A 25,419-nucleotide genomic window follows, 5' to 3' on the forward strand; every position below is an offset into this window, starting at 1 on the left:
ACTGTAGTTGAAGAATGAGTGTAAAAATGATCCCTTTGAGGTAAAAATAAAAATCCAGTTTTGGTTCTTTCTTTCCTCGAGACTTCCTGGAGCATAAATAAGAATTATGATGCAAAAACATCCCATTACTGACCCCCGGTATAAACTGTACTCTAATCAGAGGTCAGCAGGGGGATCGAGATCATTTAGCCGCTGAGACATTCATGCAGCTTTCAGGAAACAAAACAGCCGCAGTGAAAATCACAGCCTTGATGCTTTTAGGTTCACGTTTATATTTATCGCTTTCATAGACTAAAACAAACTCAGATACACAGTTTTCATTTGACCCGGTTTCAGTCGTAGTACCAGGTCATGCTTTATTATTAACTGCTGCCAAAAAAGGGAAAAGACAAAGATGCTTTTGGCTCGTGTTTATGTTTGTTTTCCTGTTGTGTTAGATAAATATCTGATGAAACACAGGACAGATTTTATTGAAACATAATAAAATGTAATGTAATAAAAAACCAAAGCCGACTTCCAGCTAAGCAACCTTTGAAAACACAAAAAAAGCCCATAACCTAGTCAGTTTTACCGCTACTGAGCTCAATTTGGGTGTGGTAGTAGCCGAGCTTCATCCCCAACTTATATTCCAAGCACTAACCGGTCGTACAATATCTGTTTTTAAAACTTTGCCTACTGGAGTCAACTAAGCAACACAAAAATGCCTACGACCCAGTCAGTTGTAAAGATATTGAGCTAAAATTTGGTGTGGTAGTAGCTGAGAGTCATCCTCAACACATCAATGAGCTATGCAGGCTCCTGCATTAGACTGCGCTCAGCATCATTTACAAGGTTTGATCAAAAACGGGTAAAACTCCATTGCTTTCATCAGAAGATGAGTTTAGTTGAAAACTTTGGGATGAAAGGTGGCGGGCAATATGCATTCCTTCAGCAGGCCTTTAATCACTGGTAGAGATCATCGTCTCCTTCCTGTTGGTACAGACTGGGCCTCTCGGACCCAGAACCCGACCCCTGACTTCCAGAGCGGGTACCAGAAGAAGACGGGAACCTGGAGCAAAGACATCAGGGTTACTCTTGTGCATGGCTACTCTTTCTGTAATGTGTGTGTATGTTTGTACGTACCTGAAGTTTCCAAATCCTCGGCTCTGCTGCAGAGTTTGAGCAAACATCTCATATTTGCGGATGTCGTTGTCGCTGACAGAGCGACGGGCGAACCGCATCGCCTCTTCGAAGTGGTCCTTCCTGATCTCTGGGACTGGATCGAAGTCCTCATCCTGCAGAAAAAGAAAGCAGATGAGCACAAACTGTGGAAACAGATTAAACTGTGTGTGTGTGTGTTCCTAGTCCAAAGGCTGAAAGTTGGAGAACACACAGCCGCCCTTTAGGGAACACTTCATTTTTCACGGTCTCGTTGTGCACCACGCACACACAGCCTGGTACCACTGTAAGACGTGACTGTGTGTGTGTGTGTGTACATCAGTATAATGTGTGTGTAAAACTGGGCGGCTGCAGTGTCAGCTGACCATAGGGATGCCCGGTCTGCTCTGTTTCTGGCGCTCCGCCTTGATCTCGGCCTCAATGGCCTCCCGGATGGCCAGTTTACAGGCCCGCTGACAGATCTCCGTCAGGTCGGCTCCGGAGAATCCTTCTGTGATCCCAGACAGGAAGTCCAAATCCACATCCTTCAGACGGGAAGAGCAGAGGAAAGTAGCTGTTTACTGAATCTTTTTTTTTTTTTTGGTAAGGCTAATTTAGTTAGCCTTTTGCTACTTTTAGCTAGTATTTTACAACTTTTAGCTTTTAGTTAGCAATTTGATTTTTCCGGTTTTTACATTGTTTTTACTTTTGGGTAGCTTTTTCACTATTTTTAACTACCATTTCGCTACTTTTTCTTTTAGTTATGATTTCACAACTTTTTTTTTGTGATTTTTAGTTCAGGTTTTGCTACTTTTAGCTTTTAGCTTTTTGTTAGAAGTTGCTATTTTTGCTGTTTTTTTTGGTACTTTTAACTTTCAGCTCAGTTTCATCTTCTTCAAGAAATTTCTGCACTCATTCAGCCCTCAGAATTAACATTGCATTTATGCAGAAAATGCAATTTCTCTAGCTAAATCTGAGACTGTGGAGGATTTATTTATCATTTAAATACACAAGCGTTGTGTACTCATGCAGAAATGATTAACAAAAATTATTTGAATTGTGTAATGTGTCAATACACTAAATAAAAGTGGTTACAGAGAAAACTGGCCACCATTTACTTCCATTTGCTCAAACTCTTTGCTGTACAGTACTCTGGAAAAGTCTTGACTCTGACATTTCTGAACATTTTTCTTCCAAGGATCCAGACTTTCTTATACAGTAATCTTTTTGAGCAAAAGTTCTTCAGGCTTTCTGAGAAGCTTTTCTTTGGATTTTGACTGATTTCTCACTCATTTTCAGTTCAGTACTTGACCAATTTCAGAGAAATAGTTCTGTTTTTAATCCACCTAACTTAAAATTGACATATAAACCATTCAGACATAGAAAGGCTCAGAAAATGAATTGTGTCGACACTAGTGAGACAATTTCAGGCACTTTATTACTGGCAGCCTGTCACAAAGACACAATTTGTTTCCACTACTTTAGATGAATTTGTGGAAAAATACCAAAAATGACACAGTTTGACATATAAAATAGTATTTTAGCACCAACAAAGAGATCCCCAAAAAGCTACTAGCTGAAAACTTGGCCTACAGTAAATCAGCTAAAGGGATAACGCACCTCTCAGGTCTTATGTCAGGTCTTTGCTGGATAGTTTTTTCTTTTTCTTAAAGACAATTTTTGTTTATTTGCTGTAGATAGTATTTTAGGCTTGACACTTCTTATTCTGTCCTCCACTTGTCCACTTTGTAATGTACTGGGACAAAAATGAGTGAAAAGGCAACCAAAGAAAACCTTCGAAAGACCTTCAGAAAGTCTAAAAAATGAATGATCAAGACCATTTTCCGAGAATGCAAGACTGAAAATTGAAAGCAGATTGAGGGAATGGGGTGGTAAAACCTCTGCACAGTAATCTATAAAAGAGAAAAAATGAATGAATTAAGATATGTCTTATATAACTTACTTTTGCAACAGGTGATTTACGCAGGTTGGCTTTAAGAATTGCCATGCGGGAAGGTTTGTCGGGCAGCGGGATGTAGATGAGCTGGTCCAGTCGACCCGGTCTCAGGATGGCCGGGTCTATGATGTCCGGTCTGGTGTCATGAGAAGAGGGATGGCAAGAAAAGACCACAGATTTTCATCGAGCCCTCATTATTTAGTCCAGGCATAAAAACCATGTGTGTACCTGTTTGTTGCGCCGATGATGAAAACATTCTTTTTGTCTGACATGCCATCCATCTCTGTGAGGATCTGATTGATGACTCTGTCAGCTGCACCACCTGCATCCCCTGCTCCACCGCCTCTGGATTTAGCAATGGAGTCTAACTCATCAAAAAACAAGATGCAGGGGGCTGCCTGTCTGGCCTGTAAGCAGATGGAAACAGGGCCCAAAACGGTACCATTAAAAACTAAAAAATATCTGCAGGGTGCACTGCCAGCTGAAAACTACCACTCACCTTATCAAACACGTCTCTGACATTAGCCTCGGACTCTCCAAACCACATGGTGAGCATCTCAGGTCCCTTGATGGAGACAAAGTTTGCCTGACACTCGTTGGCGATGGCCTTTGCCAGGAGCGTTTTCCCACAGCCTGGGGGGCCGTAGAACAAGACCCCACGAGACGGGGTCATCCCAAACTTCAGGAACTTGTCAGGATACTCGACAGGATACTGAGGAGAGCAAGACGGAGGTTGATGGATGGTTGCAAAGATCAGCTGGAGGCGAAGGTGGAGTGATAGTGTTTTTGCTTGTACCTTTATATCTCATGAACCACTGGACGGCTTTAAATGAAACTCTCAGAAAGTAACATTGGACGAGCATCTACAACTGACCTTTTGGAGTTAACCCAATTCAAGATGGCTGATGCAACTAACTAATCTTAGCCTTTACAAAAATGGCTGTATCTCAGTGAATTTTATTGATATTGAACTGTAATTTGTTGTGGTGGTAGCTGACAGTCATTCACAACACATACTCCAGTTGTCACATGAGGCTGCTCAAAATGTTATGTTCAGCTCTATCATTTCTCAACACAAGATGATCGGAGTCTAAAACTATCATGAGAGCAGCGGGGAATAATCATTCCCTGAAGGAATGCTACTTCTTTAATATTTTTTTGAAGAGCAGCAGGCTGAATGCTCATTTCACCTGAACGAGCTCTTGAAGTTCTCTCTTGACCTCGTGCAGTCCTCCGATGTCCGCCCAGTTGACTTGAGGCACCTCTGCCACTGTCTCTCTCAGAGCTGATGGGTTGCTTTGACTCAGTGCCCACTGAGGGAGGGAAAGAAGAAATATTCCTTAATAGGTCATGTTCTCGTGCCTGATGTCGTTCTGTTGGGATGAAGTGTTTGGAGGAGCCTAACTCAGCATGTATTCTGCATGATTCATACCTGGAAGTCGTCCATGGTGACGGCCAGCGAGTTCAGCAGGTCGGCATCGATGGTTTCGTCCTCCAGATCTATGAGCGTCATCTTCTTTCTGATGGCCTGCAGAGCGGCTTCAGAGCACAGAGCAGCGACGTCGGCGCCCACGTGTCCATGTGTTTCTGTAGCAATCTGAAACATATTAAGTAAAACATCGCACACTGAACATCAGCTCATAAGCGCTGAGGCTGATCTCTACATCACTCTGGTTTTCTTATGACTTACAGTCAAACGTGGTGTGCCAACAAACTATTAAAATCGCCACCATCTGTTAAGTATAAATACTATGCCACTGTTATTTGAGCTGATTCTGAGTTTTTGAACAATGAGTGCAAAAATCCACATGCAAATTCTTCCAATAATCACCTACAGCAGGTGCTCATTTAGAAAGCACTCAAAGTCTCTCCAATCAGCAGATATTGATTACAATTAGCATACAAATATTCAGGTGGAAACGTTAGGAGTCACAGTTGTTAAAGCACCGAGACAAACAGGAAGAGGAGAATAAAGTTTTTAAAGTTCAGCTTGCAGATGTGGATTTGTGCCAGGAGTTTTGTGATATGCAAAGATAATTTCAAGAAATGCATTTTAGCAGTTAGAACCAGCTCCATATATTTTATTGAGCTACTGATATTGCTTGAGTGGTTATTAATATTGCGATCATGTAGCTGCCTGTGTGTGTTTGTTTGTCTGCGTTAGCAAAATACCTCATGAACCACTGGACGGATTTTAAGGAAACGCTCATTAAGTAATCTTCAGATGTATATCTACCACTGATTCACTTTTGGAGTCAACCCAATCCAAGATGGCTGCCATAGCCAACTGACCTTAACAACCACAACGATGGCTATAACTCAGTCAGTTTTATTGACACTGAGCTAAAATCTGGTAGTAGCTGAAAATCTGCAAAGTGAAAACTAAATTTATTTAATAGATTGTAGCTAATCAGCCAATTAATTTAGGCTTAAATGTCCCATCAACAGCTAAGATGTTTTGTTTTCACCACGCCTCACCTTCTCCAGGTCGACATCGTTGGCCAGTTTCATGTTTTTGGTGTGGATCTGCAGGATCTCCAGTCTTCCAGTCGAATCCGGGATTCCAATGTCAATCTCGCGGTCAAACCTGCCTGGAGAGTATTAGACATAACTGTAAGCACTATAAGCACGTCTGTGCACATTTACCTCTTTATACATTCGTGGGTGCATTTGGCCGTCCTAACCGAAGCGCCTCAGAGCGGGGTCCACGCTGTTTGGTCGGTTTGTTGCTGCCATGACAACAACATGAGCTCTTTGCTTCAAGCCGTCCATCAGGGTCAGAAGCTGTGACACGATACGCCTCTCCACTTCCCCGTGAGTCTACTCATGCACACACACACACACAGAGTCAGAAAAACAGGCAAAGGACAGCAGAAATGAAGCCCAGTTTCTGTTTCTGATGTTACCTTTTCCCTCTTGGGAGCGATGGCGTCCAACTCATCAATGAAGATGATGGCTGGAGCGTTGTTCTCCGCCTCTTCAAACGCCTTTCTGAGGTTGCTTTCTGACTCTCCTGCCAGCTTACTCATGATCTCCGGACCTGGTCACAGAACAGGGTTAAACTCCTCCTGCTCTGAGCCAAACATGAGAAAACTTCAAAAACTTTAAACATTTCAGCTTTTTTCAGTTTCTAATAACTGTAGCTATGGGAACGTGTTTCATTTCAGTGCTGCGAGCATGTGTGAATCTGTATGACCCCTAAACACCCATAAACATATCATAATACCAAATATATGCAGTGTATTACACATTAGCAGTGCATGTTGTCCCATTCAGGGGGTACTGCAGCAACCTCTGCACCCCTGCTTTCCACGGCCTTGCTAGTAACTGTTCATATTTATGTTCTAACTAACATCTGGGAATGGGAGACCTCCTTACCATTAATGAGGAAGAAGAAGGCCCCAGTTTCATTAGCTACAGCTCGGGCCACTAGGGTCTTCCCCGTACCCGCAGGGCCGTACAGCAGGATACCTCTGGGGGGCTAAGTGGGACAAGTGAACAACACTAAGATGCTACTTATTAAAAAAAAAGAGAAAGAGTTCACACTTGGTGCAGGTTTAAGAGCACAACACCTTAACTCCTATAGCCTTGAAGAGTCCTGGGTGTCTGAGAGGAAGCTCCACCATCTCTTTGATCTGTGCCAGTTGCTTTCGACAGCCTCCGATGTCGTCGTAGCCGATGTCATTCAGACTCTCCTCTTCATCCTGCAGCAGGAAGCAGGAAAGCCCGGGACACTCAGAGGCAGGAGTTCCAGGGTTGCATGAGGATTACTAAAGCACATAGACACGCTGCGGACTTTGAACAGATTTCAAAATGAATCCATAAATTCACGATGCTCTCTTCAGCAGTCTACTGAGCAGACTCTACTCAGGGCTTTTTCCAGCTGCAATAAAAAGACCTTTAAAGCCAGTTCTTTAACATTTGGACACTGTAGACCTCAGTCAAAAATGGCCCCAAATCAGGCTCGAGCCCTGTTACAGATAGCTGTTGGTATGGTGAACAACTTTTCCAACGTCATTTTAAAATATATGCAGTGGTTTGGATGGTCATTTACCACTTTGTTGGACTGGTTTTCAGTCAAAAATCCCATTTACTGCTACCAACTGGCCAATTAATGTAATTGCACCACAGATTTCTTTAAACCAAGATGGCCGATGTAATGGCACTTTGGGAATGTTCTTCTACAGTTAATGGTCCTCATAGGTAATATTTCCCTTATGTCAAGTTACATCTAAGTATTAATATGATCAATATCATATTCCTATGTTGATATGTAATATAAGTATGTCCAATAAACTGGACATCATGCATCACTTTTTGTGTTTTACTGACAGTTCAGGTTATTAGTAACTATTTCCTTGTCTGGAAAGAAAAACTTCATCAGAAGTGCTGTTTTCTATAAATTATGTTCCTAAATTTTAACTTTTAGTTTTGATAACAGAATCTTTGGAGGATTAGTTTCAAGAAGTCAGCTGTAACACAAAGTGAGATAGAAAGCTGAAAAGGTACAGGAGCAGTTATCATTTGATTCAAGGGACAGTAAAGCAAGAGGCACAGATAATGAATGACAAATAAAAATGAAGAATCATAAAAAAAGGATAATAGTGGCTGTATAAGGATGAAAATACTGAAGGAGATTCTGATGCAAAAAGACCAAATCCTGAGAGATCTGAGAATCTGCTTAAAAAGGGGGAAAGTAGAAATGTGTAGAAAGCCAAAAATCTTCAGGACTCTTGCTTCCTTTGTATGAAATTGTAAAATGAAAGATGAAAAAATGGAGCCATTTTATTTCTTTAATCATGTTTTTTTAGAATGGCGTTTTCTTTTTACGTGTTGCAAAAAAGAGAGTTGGGGGGAAAAAAAAAAACAACTTATGGCCTTGACAAAAAAAGTGTGATGTCAGTAGCAACCAGAAAAGACTAAACAACATCTGAAAAGCATGAAAAGTTTTGATAGATGTGTTTGGTATTTTTGTGATTTGAAGATCTTAACTGAACAAGTTCAAGAGAGGAGGAAGACAAAAGGATGAAGATCAACGAGGAAAGGAGATAATTTACAGGTACAAAATCCTAAGTCACATTCAACATTTTTAAACATTTTTCTTTCCTTTAACACACTGTGACAGACCTCTCTTTTGATTGGCTGTCCTTCGCAGTAGATGACGGTGTCTGGGGCCACGATGCAGTGAGGGCTGGGGTCCGTCTCTATCACCTTGAACTCCACCGCCCTCATGCTCCCCCTCACCAGGAAGATGTCCCCTGACAACACAGACAGGAGCTAACTACACTCACAGGAACATCCAGAAGTGTGTGTGTGGGAGGGATTTATTGTTTTATCATTTATCCAGAATGAGCTCTACCTATGTGTACGGGCCGGTAAGCCTCCAGGAAGTACGGCTTGAGGAAAACTTCAAAGAGGTTCCCTGTCAGGCCCTCGATGGTGTCATCAATGGGGAGGATGTGGATCTTTTTTCCATACTTGATATCCGGGCAGGCGTGAATGCTGCAATGTTGCACGTGTTAACTACACACAATGCTTTTAGGTTCCTGAGATACTTTAAGGTGCACGTAAGGACCTACCTGATGACATCACCAAGTCGAACACGCAGGTTGTTGCGCGTCACCCGGTTCATCCGAATCCTCCCTTCCCCGCAGGTGTCATCTGTCAGGACGATGCACACGGTTTGCCTCCGCTTTCGTCCTTTCAACACCACGGTGTCCCCGCGGAAGAGCTGCAGCTCCTCTGTCTTATTCTAATGGAAACAAAACAAATCTAAGAGCAAACACACACACAGATGTGCTTCTGACTGCATTCACACCTCACACACACACACACACCTGTGGCAGGCTGACAATGCTGCTGTCTTCATTGAGGGCTTCATCCACAACCAGTCTGTTGGGTCTCTGTTTCTGCTTCAGGATGGCAGTTGAGAAATCTTCTCCCTTTGGGCTTCCAAACAAGAGACACACCGAGACGTTCACATGCACGCCGTGCACTGCGAGATCTAGTTTCTTCATGTGACACGGTGCTGTATTTAGAAGCTCTTTGACGCTGCACGTAGCAACTTTTTGTCTCGATAAACTTGAGAACGTGTGTGTGTGTGTCTCAAAGGTTTGGGAGAAGGAGTGTGCAGGAGGGAAACTGCTGCTGCTTTACCCCCTGGTGTCCAAAGCACTTCTTTTAGCAAACCATTTCTGCCAACCGCTGCTCCATTTACATTTGTTTGTTATAAATGAAATGTATAAATAAATGAAACTGGCTGCTGTTGGTGAGTTTAAGATGACCTTTAACTCAAAGTTCTTTAAACTCTACAGGTTTATCATGCTGGAAAAAACATCTTATCAAACCTATCATTAGCATCCAGGTCATAAAATGTCAGTATTTATATGTTAAAACACACACGTACGCTCACATGCACGTACACAACATGCAGCTGTTTCACTCACTCTGCTCCTCCTGAGCCTGGCATGTTTCCTCGCCTTTTTAACCTCGGAGCTCCTAAATTTTTTACCTTCTCTGAGTATTTTTCCTTCGGATTATTCAAGAGCTGAACTCGTAGGGTTGAAAAGCTTTCAGATTCTGTCTGATCTGATCAGCTTCGGTGAGGCTTCCAGCTTCAGAGCCCCCCCCCCCAGGTTCCCTGCAAGTCTCTGAGAGCTTTTCTTTTTCCTCACTTGTCTTCAGCCTCCATGTTTGCAGGAGCTGCTGCTCGTCTGTTTATCAGAGGAGGTATAAATATGACCATCTGCTTCACTGGCTTATTATAACTCCATGAGCGCACACACACACACACTTACCTTGGAGAGTGTCCCAAACCAGATCCCGTGTGATATTTCCTGCTACCCCTGATACTCGCCAGCAAATGGGAGCGAGAGCCTAGCTGCTCCCGACTTGAGTTAAATATTCAAAGATCAAAATAAATTCGGCAAAAAAGACTTTTTTCCCTCCCCAAAATCCATCTTTTGTAAAACAGAGCATGCTGTTTTCACCTCCGACTCCCTGAGACTGAAGGGAGCTGCTGTTGTGACCCAGCTGCTGCAGACTGTCAGTGGTACCAGTGGTACCCCCCCCCCCTCTCTTCACCCTCCCATCCCTCCCCCTCTAACCTACAGACACACACACCCCTCCCAGGACGAAGCGCAGACATGGAGACACTGAGCCTTCACACGCGGATGTTGGAATTTGAACTTTTATTACTAAAACTGATCAGGATGCGGCCGTTCTCAACAGCTTCAACAAATAATAACAAGAGAAGGGCGAAAAGACAATGACAGTTTTTTTTACTAACTGAACACAATGTGGAAAAATAAAGTTTTGTTGTTTTTTTTTTTGAAAAAGAGAATTAAAGCAAGAGGTAGAAAAGGTTTAGATGCACAAAGAAACGAAGGATGTCATTTTTACATCAGTCAGTTCTTAAAATAAATGACAATCATGCTCAAAGAGGAGGATAAATAAAAGGGACAGGGACTTTCCTTTTATTAATTAAACTTGTTATAGTGCAGGTTAATCATTTGATTGATACCAGCCATTAAAAACACCAATTAAACATCAAGGTATTAAATGATTGGTTGGTCTGGATTTATTCTGGAACATCTTCTTTCACTTAGATCATTTCATGATAATATTTTACACACAAGTTATATAATATAATTTACATCTTTCTGCAACATAAAGTTGATTGTTCGGCTGGTGATTGTTACCATCGTTTCGAGGTGGAGATAAGCGTAAATATCCTCCAAGGTTACACAAATATTAGACAGGTTACCCTTGCACCAATTAAAAAATGGATCATGTTTCCACGACAACAACTCTGATGCCTCCAGATGTTAGATGCAAACAACAGAAGCGTCATGAGTGTTTTTTTTTTTTTTTTTATTAAATGTATTCACAATGAAGACATCAGCTGGTAGTCTTAAAGAAAACACCGGCTGTTTCTTGTGGGACTAAAGTAAAATGAGTACCTGTGTACAGATTATCTGTTACTGAATATTCAGCTGTGGTGTTTTCTGGCTGATCTAGGATCTGTTAAGGTTTTAGATTTATGAGGCAATCCACAAACAGCTGTTGAAAGTGAAAGTTTATCTGAAACTTTTCCTGACCGAACGGAATAAGATTTTTATTTATTCTTCCCAACGTCGCCAAGCTGTTAAAGGGACAGTTCAGATCTTTAGGAACAGAGTTCTGTTGAAAGGTTATGAACTTTCATTACTTTACCTGCTGTAAAAAGCTCTTTGATCAGAGAAATAGAGTTTAATATTGTCTGAATTGACGAGCTAATGGCTAGTCAGAGCAGGGTGATCGAAGTGGATCACTTAAAACAACTCCAGTCTTCGAAATTTAACTGCGCTTCACACAAATGCTATTTTATAAACATTTCACATTTTATAGTTATTTACGTGAAATCCTCTGGTTTTTTGCAAGATAGCGGCAGCAGCTAGCTGTAACACTTCTGGTGCAGTCTGAGACACTTGGGTAAGGAAGATAAGAATATTTCTGCTGAATGTGTAATGTGAGGTTGAGAGAGTCGTAAAGGTGAATCATTTCATTCAGAAATAAACTTTCTCCAAACTGAGTTAATGCAAAGAGCTGTCGTCAACAGGTAAGATATTAACTGTTCATAATGTTTCCCTTTAACCCCTGTCCGTTGAAAGTGTCTGAACTTAACCAGAACAGTTTGAAAGTGTAAAAATAAATTGTAAAAAGTACTGAAGCTGGGTCTCCTGGGTGGCATTTGTGTCACTTTTTACAACCAGAACTGCTACTATGAGTAAATTCTTCATGTTCATTTACACACAAAAAAAGGCCAGTTCCAAAAGCACAAATTAATATCAGATCTTGTTTTGTGATGGATTTTGAGCTGATTTTAGTCTGATGAATAAGCACAATGGTAAATACCTTCTAAAACCACTTCTTCTGCAACAGGGACGTTTCTATCTTTTCTTTTTTTTCATGTTTAGATATGTTTAGTTTATCTGATTTAGATTATTTGACTATCTCAGCTCATGCTTAGATATGTCTGTTTTAGTGATTCTGTTTAGATTATCCTATGTTTCATTTAGATTATACATGATTCATTAGAATACACGATTGTTGTATTTTTCTTTTCTTTTTTGTGTGCTTCATTCATTGTATTTCATTTTGTCTTTGTTTCTGTTGTAAAGCACTTTGGATCGCCTTGTTGCTTAAAAGTGCTATATAAATAAATCTCACGTCACTTCACTTATCTGCACAGAAAGACAATAAACTAAATGCAAACGGCACAAAAAGTTTGGGTTTTGTTTCACCACAAAGTGCACTTTTTAGTAGGCATCTTAACTCTGGGTGCTGCAAGAACTTCTGTTCATTACTCTTCATCACCTCTAGGCGAAAACCTTTTCAGGTTTTAATGATTCAAATTGGCTTAATGGGAAAAATCACTCAGAATTTAAGCAACATTTAGAGTAAACATGCTTTTAAATTTGTAAACCAGTTTAAGAATCGATGGTGTGAATACTTTTGACTCCTGCACGTCTGCAGCGACATTGGATTTTATGCCAAGTGGAGTTGTTTGAGACCGTTTTATTTTTGTAAATAAGACTTTTGGAGTGATTACTGTTGAGTTGGTACAGTAGGTCAATTAGCAGTTTAATTAGAAATTAAAAAGTTTACTCTAAATTGACTTAATTTCCATAGCCAGCAGCTACTTTACTTGACTGCATTTTCGTTTCTTTCTTAAGTTATTTAATAGTTTCTTTCTTTCATAAAGTGATGCATACGCCAGATCTGATTGTAAACACTTCAGTTTTTTATACAAGACAATAAACTACGAAACAAGCAATCACCTCCAATGTCTTCTCAAACACTGAGGGAGAATTTACTACTTTATTGCTTTGACTCTCCTCCTGCAGTGAACAAATATGATGGCTCTGCGTGCTCACCCTTTAGTCCAGATTCGGTCTGGACTGCCGTTTTGTCCAACATGCTCTTCTTCGTGGACAAACACAAACCCAAGGAGGCCTTCGCACCACACCACGAACTCACCCTGGTCCCTCGACGTGTCCGCTGTCCAAAGTGTGCACAAAGCTGAGCACAAAAACACAAACTGTCTCCCGCAGCGTGAAAAGTGCTTCGCCGCCGGAACAAAAAGAAACTGCATCGCTGCTTTGAATGTCTGCATATGAAAATGTTGCGAGATTCCTTTTCTCATCCAACATTTGTGCTTTGTTTGGTAGAAAAAAATCATTGCTGTCTGACCAAAAAAAACAAAACAAAATCAGCTACATTGCTGTCATTTGTAGACCAGACCAAGTTTAGAGGTCTAAACTAAAGTGTGTGATTTTTATCAGGAGATGAAAAGTGAGGAGTATTATACTGTATATCACGCATGCATTTTCATATTACTTGAGCTAAATTTAAATATAAACATAACAGTCTGTGCGTGTTTTCGGTGTTGCTGTTAGCAGTCATCGTCCTCGAAGTGTGTTTTCTGCAGAACCTTCACGTGGCGCTCATAGATCTTGAGGGCGGGGCCAAGTTTGATCGACAGGCCGGTCAAAACGTCATTACGCTGCATGAGGAGGAGAGACTTCCCATCGATTTCCTAGCGAGAAAGCAAAGCAGTGACCGGAGGAAGGCTGAAACTTTTCGAAGTTGGAAAAAAAAATCTGTGACGCCGTCTAAGGCGCCCTCTAGTGGTTGTTCAGAAGACAAGCGGCTCACCTGCACCCTGAAGGCAGCGGCCTGCTCAGGAAAACCTGCAGCTGTGAAATAACTGACCACATCAGACACGGTCCAGTCCACCGGGCTCCCTCCCACGCCTTCGGACTTCAGATCTCTAAGGAAAAAGCAGGACTGTTACAAAAGTCACAGCAGTGCAGTCTAGAGTTTTATCCTGAAAACACTTTCATGCCTTCTAGAGTTTCTCCTGTTTAAAATGACTGTTACCTCTTTGTCTGGCATATAATGAAAACACGTCAGTCAGACCAGACCAGTCTTGGACAGGAAGCCAATAAGATCAAGTCATTGCCATGCTACTGAGAAACTAAATATGATCAGTTTTAAAAGCTTTTCTAGATTTTCTCTTCATAACTTTAGTGATCAGACTCCTCAGGTACTCTGTGACCTCGTGGTTCTGCTGAGGCTCACTGGGTCAGTAACTCATAGAGCATCCTGCAGGATTTTTAAGGTGTCTTCATGTAAATCCTCTCTGGGACACACGGCTTTTTAAATAAGAAAGATTATCATGAAATTTTATTCCGGTCCTCGAATTGGACCGAAACAAACACAATTTGAGATCAAAACTAAGCTGTTTTTATTCCCAGTGGTTAAGTTTTAGCACACATTTCTTTTATTTATTCAATTACAAATTAAAAACTTAAACTTGAGTTTGTTTGGTCGGCTGTGGTGGCCATCTTGATTTGCATTGATTAGCTGTAGAGGTACATTCAGTGATCGTTTCCTAGAAGTTTCTTTAAAGTCTGTCCAATGTTTCAGGAGATATTTTGGTTACAAACAGGCACACAGAAAAGGGCAAATACATTATCACCCACCTTCGCCTTCCAACAACTTCATTATGAAACGGACTCTTCAACATACAGCTCATTGTTTATTAAATGAGAAAAAAATGGAGGAGAACTGACATATAGTGGAAATATTAATATTTTCATGGAGAGCACAGTTGTTGTACGGAGGGTATAGTAAACAGAAACGCTCCAAAACAGACGTCTAGCTGTTTGCTATGACGAAACTGAATATTAATGCTGCAGTTGCATCGTTTCATGGGGTTGGAAACTTGCATGAAAGTGTCTGCAGCCCCCTTTCAGATTAATAGGATGCTGTAAATGAGCACACTGTTGTGCCGTCAACTCTTTGTGGCTCTCTTTGGCTTTTGCATCTTTGCACTTATTACAGGCGTAAAAGTGCTACTTATCAATAGGGTTGCAAAAATTCCAGGAGTTTTCAAAGTTGAACGCTCATTGAAATTTACAGGAATTACCAAGAATTTATGGGAATAAACCTATTTAAAATATATTGAACATTGGCCCTTAACAGGAGTTTTAAACATAATCTTGACTAAAACAAGCAGAATTCATTGCTGTACCATGATATGAGAAGTCCCAAACCCTAAAAAGTGATGAACTGTCACCTGGACACGTAGGGACAGATGGACATAGCAACATGTTAAAGGTTTTGCTGTGAAGTGAAATTTACTAAAATTTGTTGTGTTTTAATGTAAATAAAATTGACAAAAAAGCCAAAATAATGATAAAAACATGTAAATTGTTCAGAGTTGTGGATGAAATTTGACATTTCCTGTCCATACTGTAAATTTAGACATTTTCCGTTTGTTTTTATGTGAATATATTGAAAATAAACATCATATGACATGAATATTTTTGCTCAGAGTTGTGTGCATGAATTTAGAAAAGGATTCCAACAATAACAAGTAAAAATGTTCAAAGTCCATTGTTCTCTAAAAGTCGTGTTGTTGCGACAGAGCGGCGTGATGGCGTGAAAATTAGGTCAAAAATTTAAATTTGTTACTTTTATAAACTTTGGGTCAAACTCACGACTAAAAGTGTTCTGATCTTTCTTTGGATCTGATGCAGTTTGGTCAAATTATCCCCAATTTCCAGTTAATTCCCATGAAAGTTTCCAGTTAGGAGTAATCTGCATGAGCTTCTCTTGAATGTGTGCATAAATGTTTCCAGTCTCTGCCGTACTCACCCTGCGCTGCTGTCGTTAACGCCTCGCTCCTCGGACAGGCTGCAGTCTCTCGGGGACGCGGTGGGCGTGAGCATGCAGGAAGACACGCCGACCTCTGTCTTACACTCCAAGTCTACAAAGCGGAGATATTGAGGTGAGAGTGAGTCCCTGTCAGCTGCCACCGCTTCCACGTTCTCAGCAGAAGGAAACTCACCGTCGAGGCTCGAGGACGTGGGCTCTGTTTCGTCACGCCGCGTGTGACTCTGGAGATAAAAGATGAACAAAGACGCACAGAGGCAGAGCTGAGAAAACCTGAGAGCATCGGAGGGAGACAACCTCAATCTAACGTGAAGGACGAGGGGGGAGGTGGCTGCATCCAGAAGCGTAATGACAAAACTGCAGCAGGACATTAAGACCATCTGCTGAGGGAGCGTGAATGATGATGTGGAAGGTATGAAGTGCACCGGCGGGGGAGCCGAGTTTGCCAAAGAGGATGAGTCACCCCCTGTCGACTGCTGAAGCATCTTAAACACCCGAAACCTGATTTTCCACAAAGTAAACCACTGCTCTGGTGGTAAAATGGCCACACTGACCAGTAAAATACTCGGCTCTAATCGTATTTACCTGAGGGAGTACGTTTTTTACAGTGCTGCTGAGACATCCATCATTTCTTTAGAGCTCCTTCAAAGGAATCAGACTTTTTGGTAACTTCTTAAAGAGGTCTTGATCGATAGATCTTCGGATTTGTAAAGTTTTGCCTTAAACTTTGGCTGCTTTTTCACTCATTTCCTGTCCAGCACCTGACCATTTTCAAAGAAATGAATTTTTATTTGTTTATTAACTTAAAAAAGGCTCGTAACCGCCTCCTGTGCTCACCTCAGCCTTCATTTCAATAAAGCTAAACTGACATTAATTTTTCCTGAAATCAGTGAAACTTGCAGGAGGCGTGGCTCCGTCCTCTCCGATCTCACCCGTATCTGTTGCTCTTGCTCGAAATTAGGAGGATTTTGGAAAGGCTTCGACAAAGTTATGCCAGGAGTCTTAGCCACGAAAGTTGCACCACATCTTCTGCCAACTTTTCGGGGTACCACTAAATTATTTAGAGTTTACTAAAAAGAAATGGAAAGTCTTATCCTTCGCTATAAAAATACCAAAACTCAGTGCTACATAAATACTACATATAAAAAAAAATAAACCATTTGTGACATTGTTAAATTAAAGATTTGTAACAAACTGTTGACAATTATTTGTATTTTTACATGTTAGAACAACAAAAAAGACCAAAATCCTAAAAACAAAACAAAAAGAAAAGAAACATTTTCTCATAAATGTTTACATTTTATTGTTCAGTGTTTGATAAAAAACCTACAGCATGTGAGTCTTCTATATTTGGGGAAAATAAATGTTTCCCACTTTAAAACAATAACAATTTGTTGGATTTTGCTTTGTGTCTTGATATATTTCCTCTCACAAAGGCAGAGATCTTTGTTTACTTCAAATTTTATTTCAAGTTTTAATCAAAGGCGAGCTGTTCCCTCAGAAACTGCATCCAGCTGAAGAATGGATCAGTCTTTTAGATACTGTTCGTCTGCAGTAGATAGTGCTTTTTTTCTCCACACTCCTCATTTTTTTTCAAGCACACGCTGCAGAATACGCTGTCAGACTTTTGTAAAAGATCGCAAAAACAGCCTGGAAGCCTCCTTAGAAGCAAAATACTGTATTTTTTTTAAAATAGAAGCGGTGGAAAACTTTTGCAAAGCACCGTACGTAGCTTGTTTGGTTTATATAGTTGGATTAGTTTAGTAGTTAGTTGGTAAGTGATCATGATCATCATCTGGGTGGGTAATTTAAATAAGGCTGGAAAAAAAAACAACAATAAAATAAAACCTATGCTCACCTATTCGCAAAATTTGTGTTGATAAATGCGAATAAAGGAGAAGAAGAGATCAAAATCTAAGATGTCAGATGTGTGTGTGTGTGTGTGTGTGTGTGTGTGTGTGTGTGTGTGTTTGGGTGCACTCACTTGTGCCTCTGTGGTTAAGTGATCAGAGGTAATCACCTTCTTCTCCAAGTGTGCACCATTAGGCTGCGGCAGCGAGGCTCCCTCAGCAGGAGGAGGAGCCTGAGATTCTGGGAGAAAATCAAGCCCCAGCGCCGCCGAGGAGCCGGCGACTGAAACAGAAAGAAAGAAGGAAAGAAAGAAAGAAAGGGATAATGAGGGTAAAATGCTTCAACATGAAGTTAAAACTTGTTAGAGTTAAATAAAAACAACAAATATATAAGAATGCAGACGTACAGTAGTGTGAAGCAGTTTTAAACCACCCCCACTTTATTTATATTTTAATATTATATATATATATATCCTTTCCAAAGAGTCAGATTTCCTGTAATCTTTAAAAGAGGAGCTCTTCAGGCAAGTTTTTATTAAGCTGCTCGTTTTTTTGTTTCAGTCCAGTCTTCGTACCTGACCGTGGCAGCAAATTATGTCATTTGTTTGCTTAAAAAAATAAGAAGAGTGGACAAAAAAGAAGTGACTAAAAAAAAAAAAATATCTGCAGCCATGAGGAAAAAACGTCAACAAACTTTCAGCTCATTTCACCATTTAGACATCAGAAAGCTCGGCACGTTCAGGACGTCACGGTTAGGATTTTTGTTTTCTTTTTTTAAAAAAAAGTACATTTATTTACAATTTATTTTGTAAATAAAACAAAATGAGAACTCCTCAAATCCCTGAAAAACTCTTTCAAATCTATAATATTTTCGCTTTGTTTTAGCTTCTAGCTGCTATGCTGCTAATTTTAGCTTTTAATTAGTTTTGCTAGATTAAACATTTAGCTACTATTTTTCTAAATTTAACTTCAAACAATTGTTTAGCTAATTATAGCTTTAAGTTATTGTTTTAACCATTTTAGCATTTAGCTATTGTTCTGCCTATTTTTATCTGTTAACTATTGTTTTGCTCAGTTTGGCTTTTAGCTGTTGTTCGGCTAATTTTAGCTCTTACCATTTGTTTCAGTAATTTTAGCTTTTAGCTACTGTTTTGATCCGTTTCAGCTTCCTCAACGAACGTCAGCAGCTGTTCGGCGCTCATCATTCAGGCTGCGTTTCTCCAGCTGCTCTTTAGGAATCAATCATGTCTCACTGTGTTATAAATTCAACACAGGCTGCTAACAAAGAGCCTAGTTCCAATTTAAAACCGGTTCTTTGCCAAGTCTGTTATGTGTCGACGCAACACTGGCTCATCCCTTGAGTTATGCAGGCTTTTTATCCCTGAATGACTCATACGTCACAGCTGAGAAGCACAGGAAACAAACAAAAAAAAAAAAAGGGGGAGAAAATTAAGCAAAGCCCAGAAAGAATACCTCAGAATCCTGTTCTGTGAAACTGTTAGAATGCCAATTAAAACATTAAAACAGGAGCTGGTGGCTGGAACAGCAGCAGCCATTATAAACCTCTCATCATCATCATCATCATCGTCATCGTCACCCAGATCCATGGACTCACCTTCACCATCCTCCTTCGGCTGTTGGGGGCTCTCCTCCTCCCGCGCTCCCTGGATCGCAGCATCTTCTCTTGTGCTATCAATGAGCCCCGGTTCGGTTGTCATGGCTACAGCGGGTAGTCCTCCTTCCTGATCAGAACTCCGGGGATCGTCTTCTTCCTCTTCCTCGCTGGCGGTTTCCATTGGCCCGCTCTGCTGGAGAGGTGGCGAAGGAGGCTGCGAAGGCAAATAAAAGTTGAGAAATTAAAACGCGGTGCTTTTAACGAGAGGCGAGCGAAGTGGAGCTGATGCGCCGGCGCCGGGATCGAGCAGACTTAACCTGGAAATAAACTCAATTAGCTGGCATTACAACATTCTGCAGATTTATGCTGCATTTCTTCGGGGCCTTCGAAACTCCCGAAAAGAGACAGAGATATCAGAAATAACGAGCCGCCCGCTGTAATGTACTCATTTGTACCGACAGGAGCAGGAGGAGGGGGGGGCACGCTGTCAGACACGACACAAAAGATTTATTAAGGCACTGGAGCGGGAGGGATGTGAGGAGGACAAGGGGAAAAATTAAAAGTCCTGCATTCTTCGAAGGAATATTTCTCACTGCCTGTCAAAGTTTTGCAGCACTGTGAGATTTCGTAAGACGCATTGGCATGTCTTGAGGATGACTCTCAGCTACTACCAGACCAAATTTTAGCTCTACAACTGTAAAACTAACAGAGCTGTAGCTGATTAGCTGTGGTGGCCATCTTGTATCGGGCTGACTCTGACAGTTAACCAGCTGTAGACGCACAAACAGTGATTTTATTAAAGTTAGTCTTGAGCTCAAGGCGTTTGTTAGGAATGACTCTCAGCTACTACCACGCCGAGTTTTAGCTCAGTGTCTGAAATGCTGGCTGACTTGTAGCCATCTTTGCGTTTCCTAAGGTCACTTGGCTGTGGCAGCCATCTTGAATTATGTTGACTCCAAAAGTGTAGACGTACATCCAATGATTATGTCCTGAGTGTTTCATTAAAATCCATCCAGTGGTTCATGAGATATTTTGCTAACAGACATGCAGAGCTGACTGTAATAGTTAGGGGCAAAGTTTTAAAAAGAGATCATGGATCATTTCTTAGTGCTTTAAGTATGTGATAGGGATGACACTCAGCTACTACCACACCAAATTTTAGCCCAATATCTGTAATATTGACTGAGTAAATGCCATTTTTGTGTTGTACGGTCAGTTGGCTGTGGCGGCCATTTTAACTGTGGTTGGCTCCAAAAGTTAGTTGTAGAGGTATTACATTAAAATCTGTCCAGTGGCTTATGAGATATTTTGCTAACAGAAAGACAGGCGAACAGAAACGCCGGCAAATAAAATGAAATAAATAAAAGCATGATTTCCGCTTCGCTCTTCGGCCCAGTTCGTACAGATGTACCGAACACGACTCAGCCCGAGCCCAGCACTCCGGCTCAGGTCCTCCACCGGCCCGCGCGCCAGCACGCCGCGGTCACAGGAGCGCGGCAGCGGCACGTCTCAAGTTTAAACAGACACCGCGTTTACCGCGCGGCAGGCCGCGGCACAACGCGCACCCCACTCCGCGCGGCTCAAACTTCCAGGAAGCTAAATCAAATAAATAGCTTCTGAGCACAAAAAAGGAGGTTGGGGGGGAGGAAAAAAAAAAACCAAAGCGGCAATAAAATGTTCAGATGCGCGAGCTCGCTGCACGCAGAGGCGCTCTTTACGGGGCGCGCTCGCTCGTTTCTGGGAGACTGGGGAAGCCGCTCCTGAGCTGTCTGCTCCTCGCGCACCTTTTGTGCAGGAAGCCGACCGACCTGCACGTGATGGTGGGACAAACGCAGACCCATCCCAGTGACACATTCACCGAGAGCCGAATAGAACGACATGTCGTCCGCGGACACTTCCGCGGCCATCACGTCCAGGTTTAATTAGAGGGCGGAAAAACCTAATTATAAGCCCCAACGCGTGCTGCTGCCGCGCGTGCGGTCTGAAACGCTGATCATTAATTTAGCAGCACGCCGCCGAGCCGAAGCTGCTCGCTGTGCTCTGGAGCTACAGCCGGGACGTGTTGGAAATGATAAGTTACCCACCTTTTTCGCAGCCTGTTTGTCCTGCAGTGCGCTTTTCTCAAGTCTGTCGGCGGCCGGAGGTTTCGGCGCGGTCTCCTCCAGCACCATCCCCCTCAGGGGGAGAGTGATGTTCCCGCAGCGCGTCCTGCGCAGCCTGCCCCTCGCCACCTCTCGCTCCATGACCACCTTGACTTTGCCTCGGGTCAGCTTCTCCTCCGACAGCCGCTCCTGGCTGCTCAGGTAGCCCAGGATCTCCTTCAGACCCAGCGGCTTCATCATGTGGCCTCTGGCGGCGGCGGAGCCCCCCCGGAAGCTCCTCTCCGACAGGCTGCGAACGGAAGCCACCAGCTTGTCGCCCAAGTCGGACTTTCGGCCGCTTGCTCCCGCCAGTCGAAGTTTGGTCTTGGGGGAGACCGCGTCCCTCTGCGCCTGGTGCTGAGGGGGGCTGCCGGCGCTCCCAGAGGAAGTTTGGTTCTGGGTGTCAGCTCCGGACAAGTCGGGCTTCTTTCCGCCGCCAGCCGCCTCGGCTTTGCTCGGCGTCACGGTGCCGTGCGCGCCGGCCGACGGGCTGCCCCCCGCTCCCTGCTGTCCCTGTTGTCCCTGCTGTCCTAATCCCTTGTCTCTCGGTGCACTTGCTTTCTCCTCTCTACAGCCGCTCCCGGCGGCGCAGCTCGTTGTTGCGCCACAGCTCGGGCACCCGTTTCCGCTACTCGGGCTGGAGGCAGGCTTCGGCTTCTTGCTGGGGCTGCAGGCTGATGTTTGAGTGCTCGGATCTGGGCTGGGCTCCGAGTCCTCCTCGCCCTCCTCCTGGTCGGTGAAGCTGTGCGCGCTGTCGCCGTTGTTGTTCAGATGTTTGCTCCGCTCCCTCGGTGCATCCGCGCCGCCGCCGCCGCCGCCGCCAGCGGCCGTGAACTCACTCCTCTTTCGGCTTTTCCTCTGCACCTTGGCCGCGTTCCGGTACGAGATGGACCCCTTGTAGCTAACTTTGAGCACCGTCTGCTCTTGGATGAGTTTCTCCAGCTCCGTCCTGGTTCGGTCCGGGTCCGACCCGTGTCGTCTCCGGACCATTCGACAAATCCTATCCAGGTCCGGACGGGCTTTCCTCAAACGGAGAGAGTCGATAGTTTCCAGGATCCACTCCCGGTACTTGTTGGGCTCGGACATCTTCTGGTGTGGGTGCGGACGGGGTTCGGCCCGAGTGCGTCTCTTCTCTCCTTCCTCCTCCTCCTCCTCCTCCTCCTCCTCCTTGTTGTTTCAAAGTGACGCTGTGTGAAAGCTGGGAGCCAAAGTGCGATCCCCGGCTGGAGAATGAGGACGGAAGCCCGGCTGGTACGCTCTCGCGTTCGTCGCTGGCCACATTGTGCGCTTAAGGTGGACCGAAGATGGCGCCTGGGTCTCCCGCACAAAACGCAAACCGGATTTAAGGTGGAAATCGCCTCGGCTCTCTCTTTGTTCGCGGAACCGAGGCACAATTCGCAGCACGTCGGACCCGAGCACAAAAGAAACTGTTTGCAGGGGCGGAACCAGAGATTTTATTTCAGGGTGGCAAAGGTGGGGCGTGAGGTTCCAGCAGGGGGGCAGAAATTTCATGTTCCAGGAAAGGTTTCATTTTGGACCTGAATGAATGCACCCAGCTTATTTGTTGATGAAAATGAATTACATTAATTACATGAAACATTTAACTGAGTTCTGTTTGATGGCAACTTCCTTAATTCGCCCCCAGATTCAATAAAAACTCACACTTATTTTGCCAAACAATAGTACTCACACACACAAATCTGTATCCCTAGCCTTGTTAGGACATCACATCGACTTCTGTTCATTTCTGTAGCCTAACCCTGACCCATATGCTAAACTTAACCATTACTAGTTAGCCTAATCCTAACCTAAACTAAATTTACATTTTAGTCCCAAAACTAACCCCCAACCCAAAAGGATTGTCAACCTTTTCAGAATCAGGCTTTGGTCCCCAACAGAGTAGGTGATGATACCAGAAAAGGTCCTACAAAGGTAACCAAAACCAGTATCACACACACACGCACACACACAGTATTAAATTATATTTTAACCTCAGTGCAATGCATCTGAGGTAAAACATCATCTTGCAAACAGTCAAGGGGCACCCAGTGTTTATAGTATTCATTCATTTGTAGTTAAGCATACAGAAGAATAACACAAAGATTGGTATGCAGTAAGGGAAAAAAACATGTATTTATAAGTAAAAAGGTGTACATATTATTTGATTGATGCATATAACTAGAAATGTGTAAACTTGAATAATGCAAATCCTTTACATACTTGTAGTGTACATTTCCTCCGTGAGAAAAGTTACAACTTCAAGAATTAATAAATGCAAAGCTCAAGTTTGCATTTTCTTTAAGAATATGAAGGAAAGTCTGCGGTTGTGAATATTAATGAATTTTTCGAGAATACGAGTTTACAACCCTGATGATGCGTCACGAGCTGAATCAATACAACTAGATTTGTTTTTCAACTTAACAACTCCAAGATGACAGAAACAACAAAACAAAATCAGATGATGTTAAACAGTTCATATATGTTCCTATGCCTTATTAAAATACAATAATTACATCAAAATAATTGACACTTTTATGTTGAAAGTGTGAATGCAAAGCTCGTGGTATCGATGCGTCCTGCGCTCCGCTGATACGTCTGTGACCACGCGGCGTATGATAACACACGGCTGTAAATTAATACTCGCAACTACACTTCACATGTAATCATAGATACAGATAAAAAAATACAAGCTTGACGTGTTAAGCTGCATTCTTACAGAGAAAGTGTGCACAAAAAGTTGGATTTAATCAAGAGTTCACAAATTTCAAGTTATGCACAAATATGCTCACCTTTTTATCTGTAAATACATGTTTTTATAGCGTCCTTACCCCACAGATTGTCCATAAACACAGTTTTCTGTCATTTTCTTTGAGACTATTTCAGACTTTTGACCTACTACTTGGTTTGGCATCAACATACAGTAAAATCTGATAATCTGTCAACGCATAACTCCCCAACACAAGAGCATTTGTAACCTAAAGGTAAAATTATAATGTGAAACGAGCAAACAACCTCGCTGAATGTGCAGAAGGCAGCTAGCTAACTGACCAACATGGAGACTTTGAAAGGAAATACAGAGATGAGCTGAAAGAAATGAATAAAAAAGGATAATCATTTCATAAGGTTTTCATTAGCTTTTATCTGGGGATGAAACGGACAGACGTTAACTGTCACCTGCAGCTCCAGGGGTCCAGAAAGCGTCTCTGCTGGTGAAATTTCCAGGTCTTGTTGGCTGGTAAATGTTAAAATTGAAGAAAAGTGTGTGTGGATTCTAAATCGGTGAGTAAAGATAGCGTCGACATTTTACAAAATTATATTAACTAGCCTACAAATAAGGTGGTGGCACTTTTTTTTTTGTCCCAGTAGCACCCTGTGCCATCTCATATTTACAATAAACCACCCACTCATTAAAAACTACATGACTTCAATAGAATTTTACAAGTAAAACTTTATTGGAATGATACTCATGTTGCAAAATATTACACTTCGTGTTTTTTATTTTGTTTTATTTTTTTCTTGGTTTGTGTTTTTCTTCTTCTTCTTCTTTTTTGTTTTTTTGTCACCGTTTCCGTGACTTCAGACGCTTCCCTTTGCGGCCATGTCTCGCGAGTGTTTGTGGCAGGGTTAACATAGTTTACACTGGGGTCTCATTTCCCTAAAAAGTGCGACAGTAGAATATGTGTACCAGCAATTCTTGTGCCTGTACTGAGCGGAAGTTGTATTACTGAAAAGAAAAATAAAAAAAATAAGGAAACATAATAACATAAACCGAAACCTTTTCTGCAGAATGAGCTACACTGAACCTAATATGAACCAGAAATGTAAACAATGTCCTGATAAAAGTGTGTAAATTAGTCCAGCTGATGAAGGCAAACAGCCTGCAGCTCCATCCCACTTTTTTTTTTTGTCAAAATGACTTCATTTTTTCAGTAAAATGTGAATTTATCTCAGGTGGGAACGAGGGGAAATCTCTGTAGCTGAACACTGAATATGATG

At 42.3% G+C, this 25,419-nt stretch overlaps 2 protein-coding genes across 2 annotated transcripts; both read right to left on the bottom strand.

Annotated features, from left to right (window-relative positions):
* Positions 1–309: 309 nt before the first annotated feature.
* zgc:136908 lies at positions 310–10,140 on the bottom strand. The gene is made up of 19 exons (XM_017425691.2): positions 9,892–10,140; positions 9,541–9,807; positions 8,932–9,043; positions 8,674–8,846; positions 8,454–8,596; positions 8,222–8,352; positions 6,667–6,798; positions 6,473–6,575; positions 6,001–6,134; positions 5,779–5,914; positions 5,573–5,685; positions 4,527–4,691; positions 4,285–4,407; positions 3,594–3,806; positions 3,323–3,501; positions 3,101–3,230; positions 1,524–1,682; positions 1,123–1,274; positions 310–1,048 (listed from the first exon to the last, which is right to left on the bottom strand). The coding sequence occupies exons 2-19, from the start codon at positions 9,561–9,563 to the stop codon at positions 943–945; spliced, it is 2,427 nt and encodes an 808-aa protein (XP_017281180.1). The 5' UTR covers positions 9,564–9,807; positions 9,892–10,140; the 3' UTR covers positions 310–942.
* Positions 10,141–10,360: 220 nt separating this feature from the next.
* Positions 10,361–22,998, bottom strand: samd1b (sterile alpha motif domain containing 1b). The gene is made up of 7 exons (XM_017425586.3): positions 21,367–22,998; positions 19,283–19,496; positions 17,802–17,950; positions 15,993–16,041; positions 15,800–15,911; positions 13,793–13,907; positions 10,361–13,673 (listed from the first exon to the last, which is right to left on the bottom strand). Exons 1-7 carry the CDS (start codon positions 22,507–22,509, stop codon positions 13,530–13,532), a joined length of 1,926 nt encoding a protein of 641 aa, XP_017281075.1. The 5' UTR covers positions 22,510–22,998; the 3' UTR covers positions 10,361–13,529.
* Positions 22,999–25,419: the final 2,421 nt, after the last annotated feature.

This window comes from Kryptolebias marmoratus, linkage group LG3 (genome assembly GCF_001649575.2).
Source record: "Kryptolebias marmoratus isolate JLee-2015 linkage group LG3, ASM164957v2, whole genome shotgun sequence".
Classification (NCBI taxonomy): domain Eukaryota; kingdom Metazoa; phylum Chordata; class Actinopteri; order Cyprinodontiformes; family Rivulidae; genus Kryptolebias; species Kryptolebias marmoratus.

Excerpts from the sequence above, each read along its gene's own strand:
- samd1b (XM_017425586.3), bottom strand. The coding sequence starts at position 22,509 with ATGTCCGAGCCCAACAAGTACCGGGAGTGGATCCTGGAAACTATCGAC. Across the intron at positions 17,951-19,282 it reads GCCGAAGGAGGATGGTGAAG|TCGCCGGCTCCTCGGCGGCG; the intron begins GTGAGTCCATGG and ends TTTCTGTTTCAG. Across the intron at positions 15,912-15,992 it reads CACGTCCTCGAGCCTCGACG|ACTTGGAGTGTAAGACAGAG; the intron begins GTGAGTTTCCTT and ends TCCGCTTTGTAG.
- zgc:136908 (XM_017425691.2), bottom strand. The coding sequence starts at position 9,563 with ATGCCAGGCTCAGGAGGAGCAGA. Across the intron at positions 9,044-9,540 it reads CCAGGCTCAGGAGGAGCAGA|CCCAAAGGGAGAAGATTTCT; the intron begins GTGAGTGAAACA and ends CTTGTTTGGAAG. Across the intron at positions 8,597-8,673 it reads CGACTTGGTGATGTCATCAG|CATTCACGCCTGCCCGGATA; the intron begins GTAGGTCCTTAC and ends GCAACATTGCAG.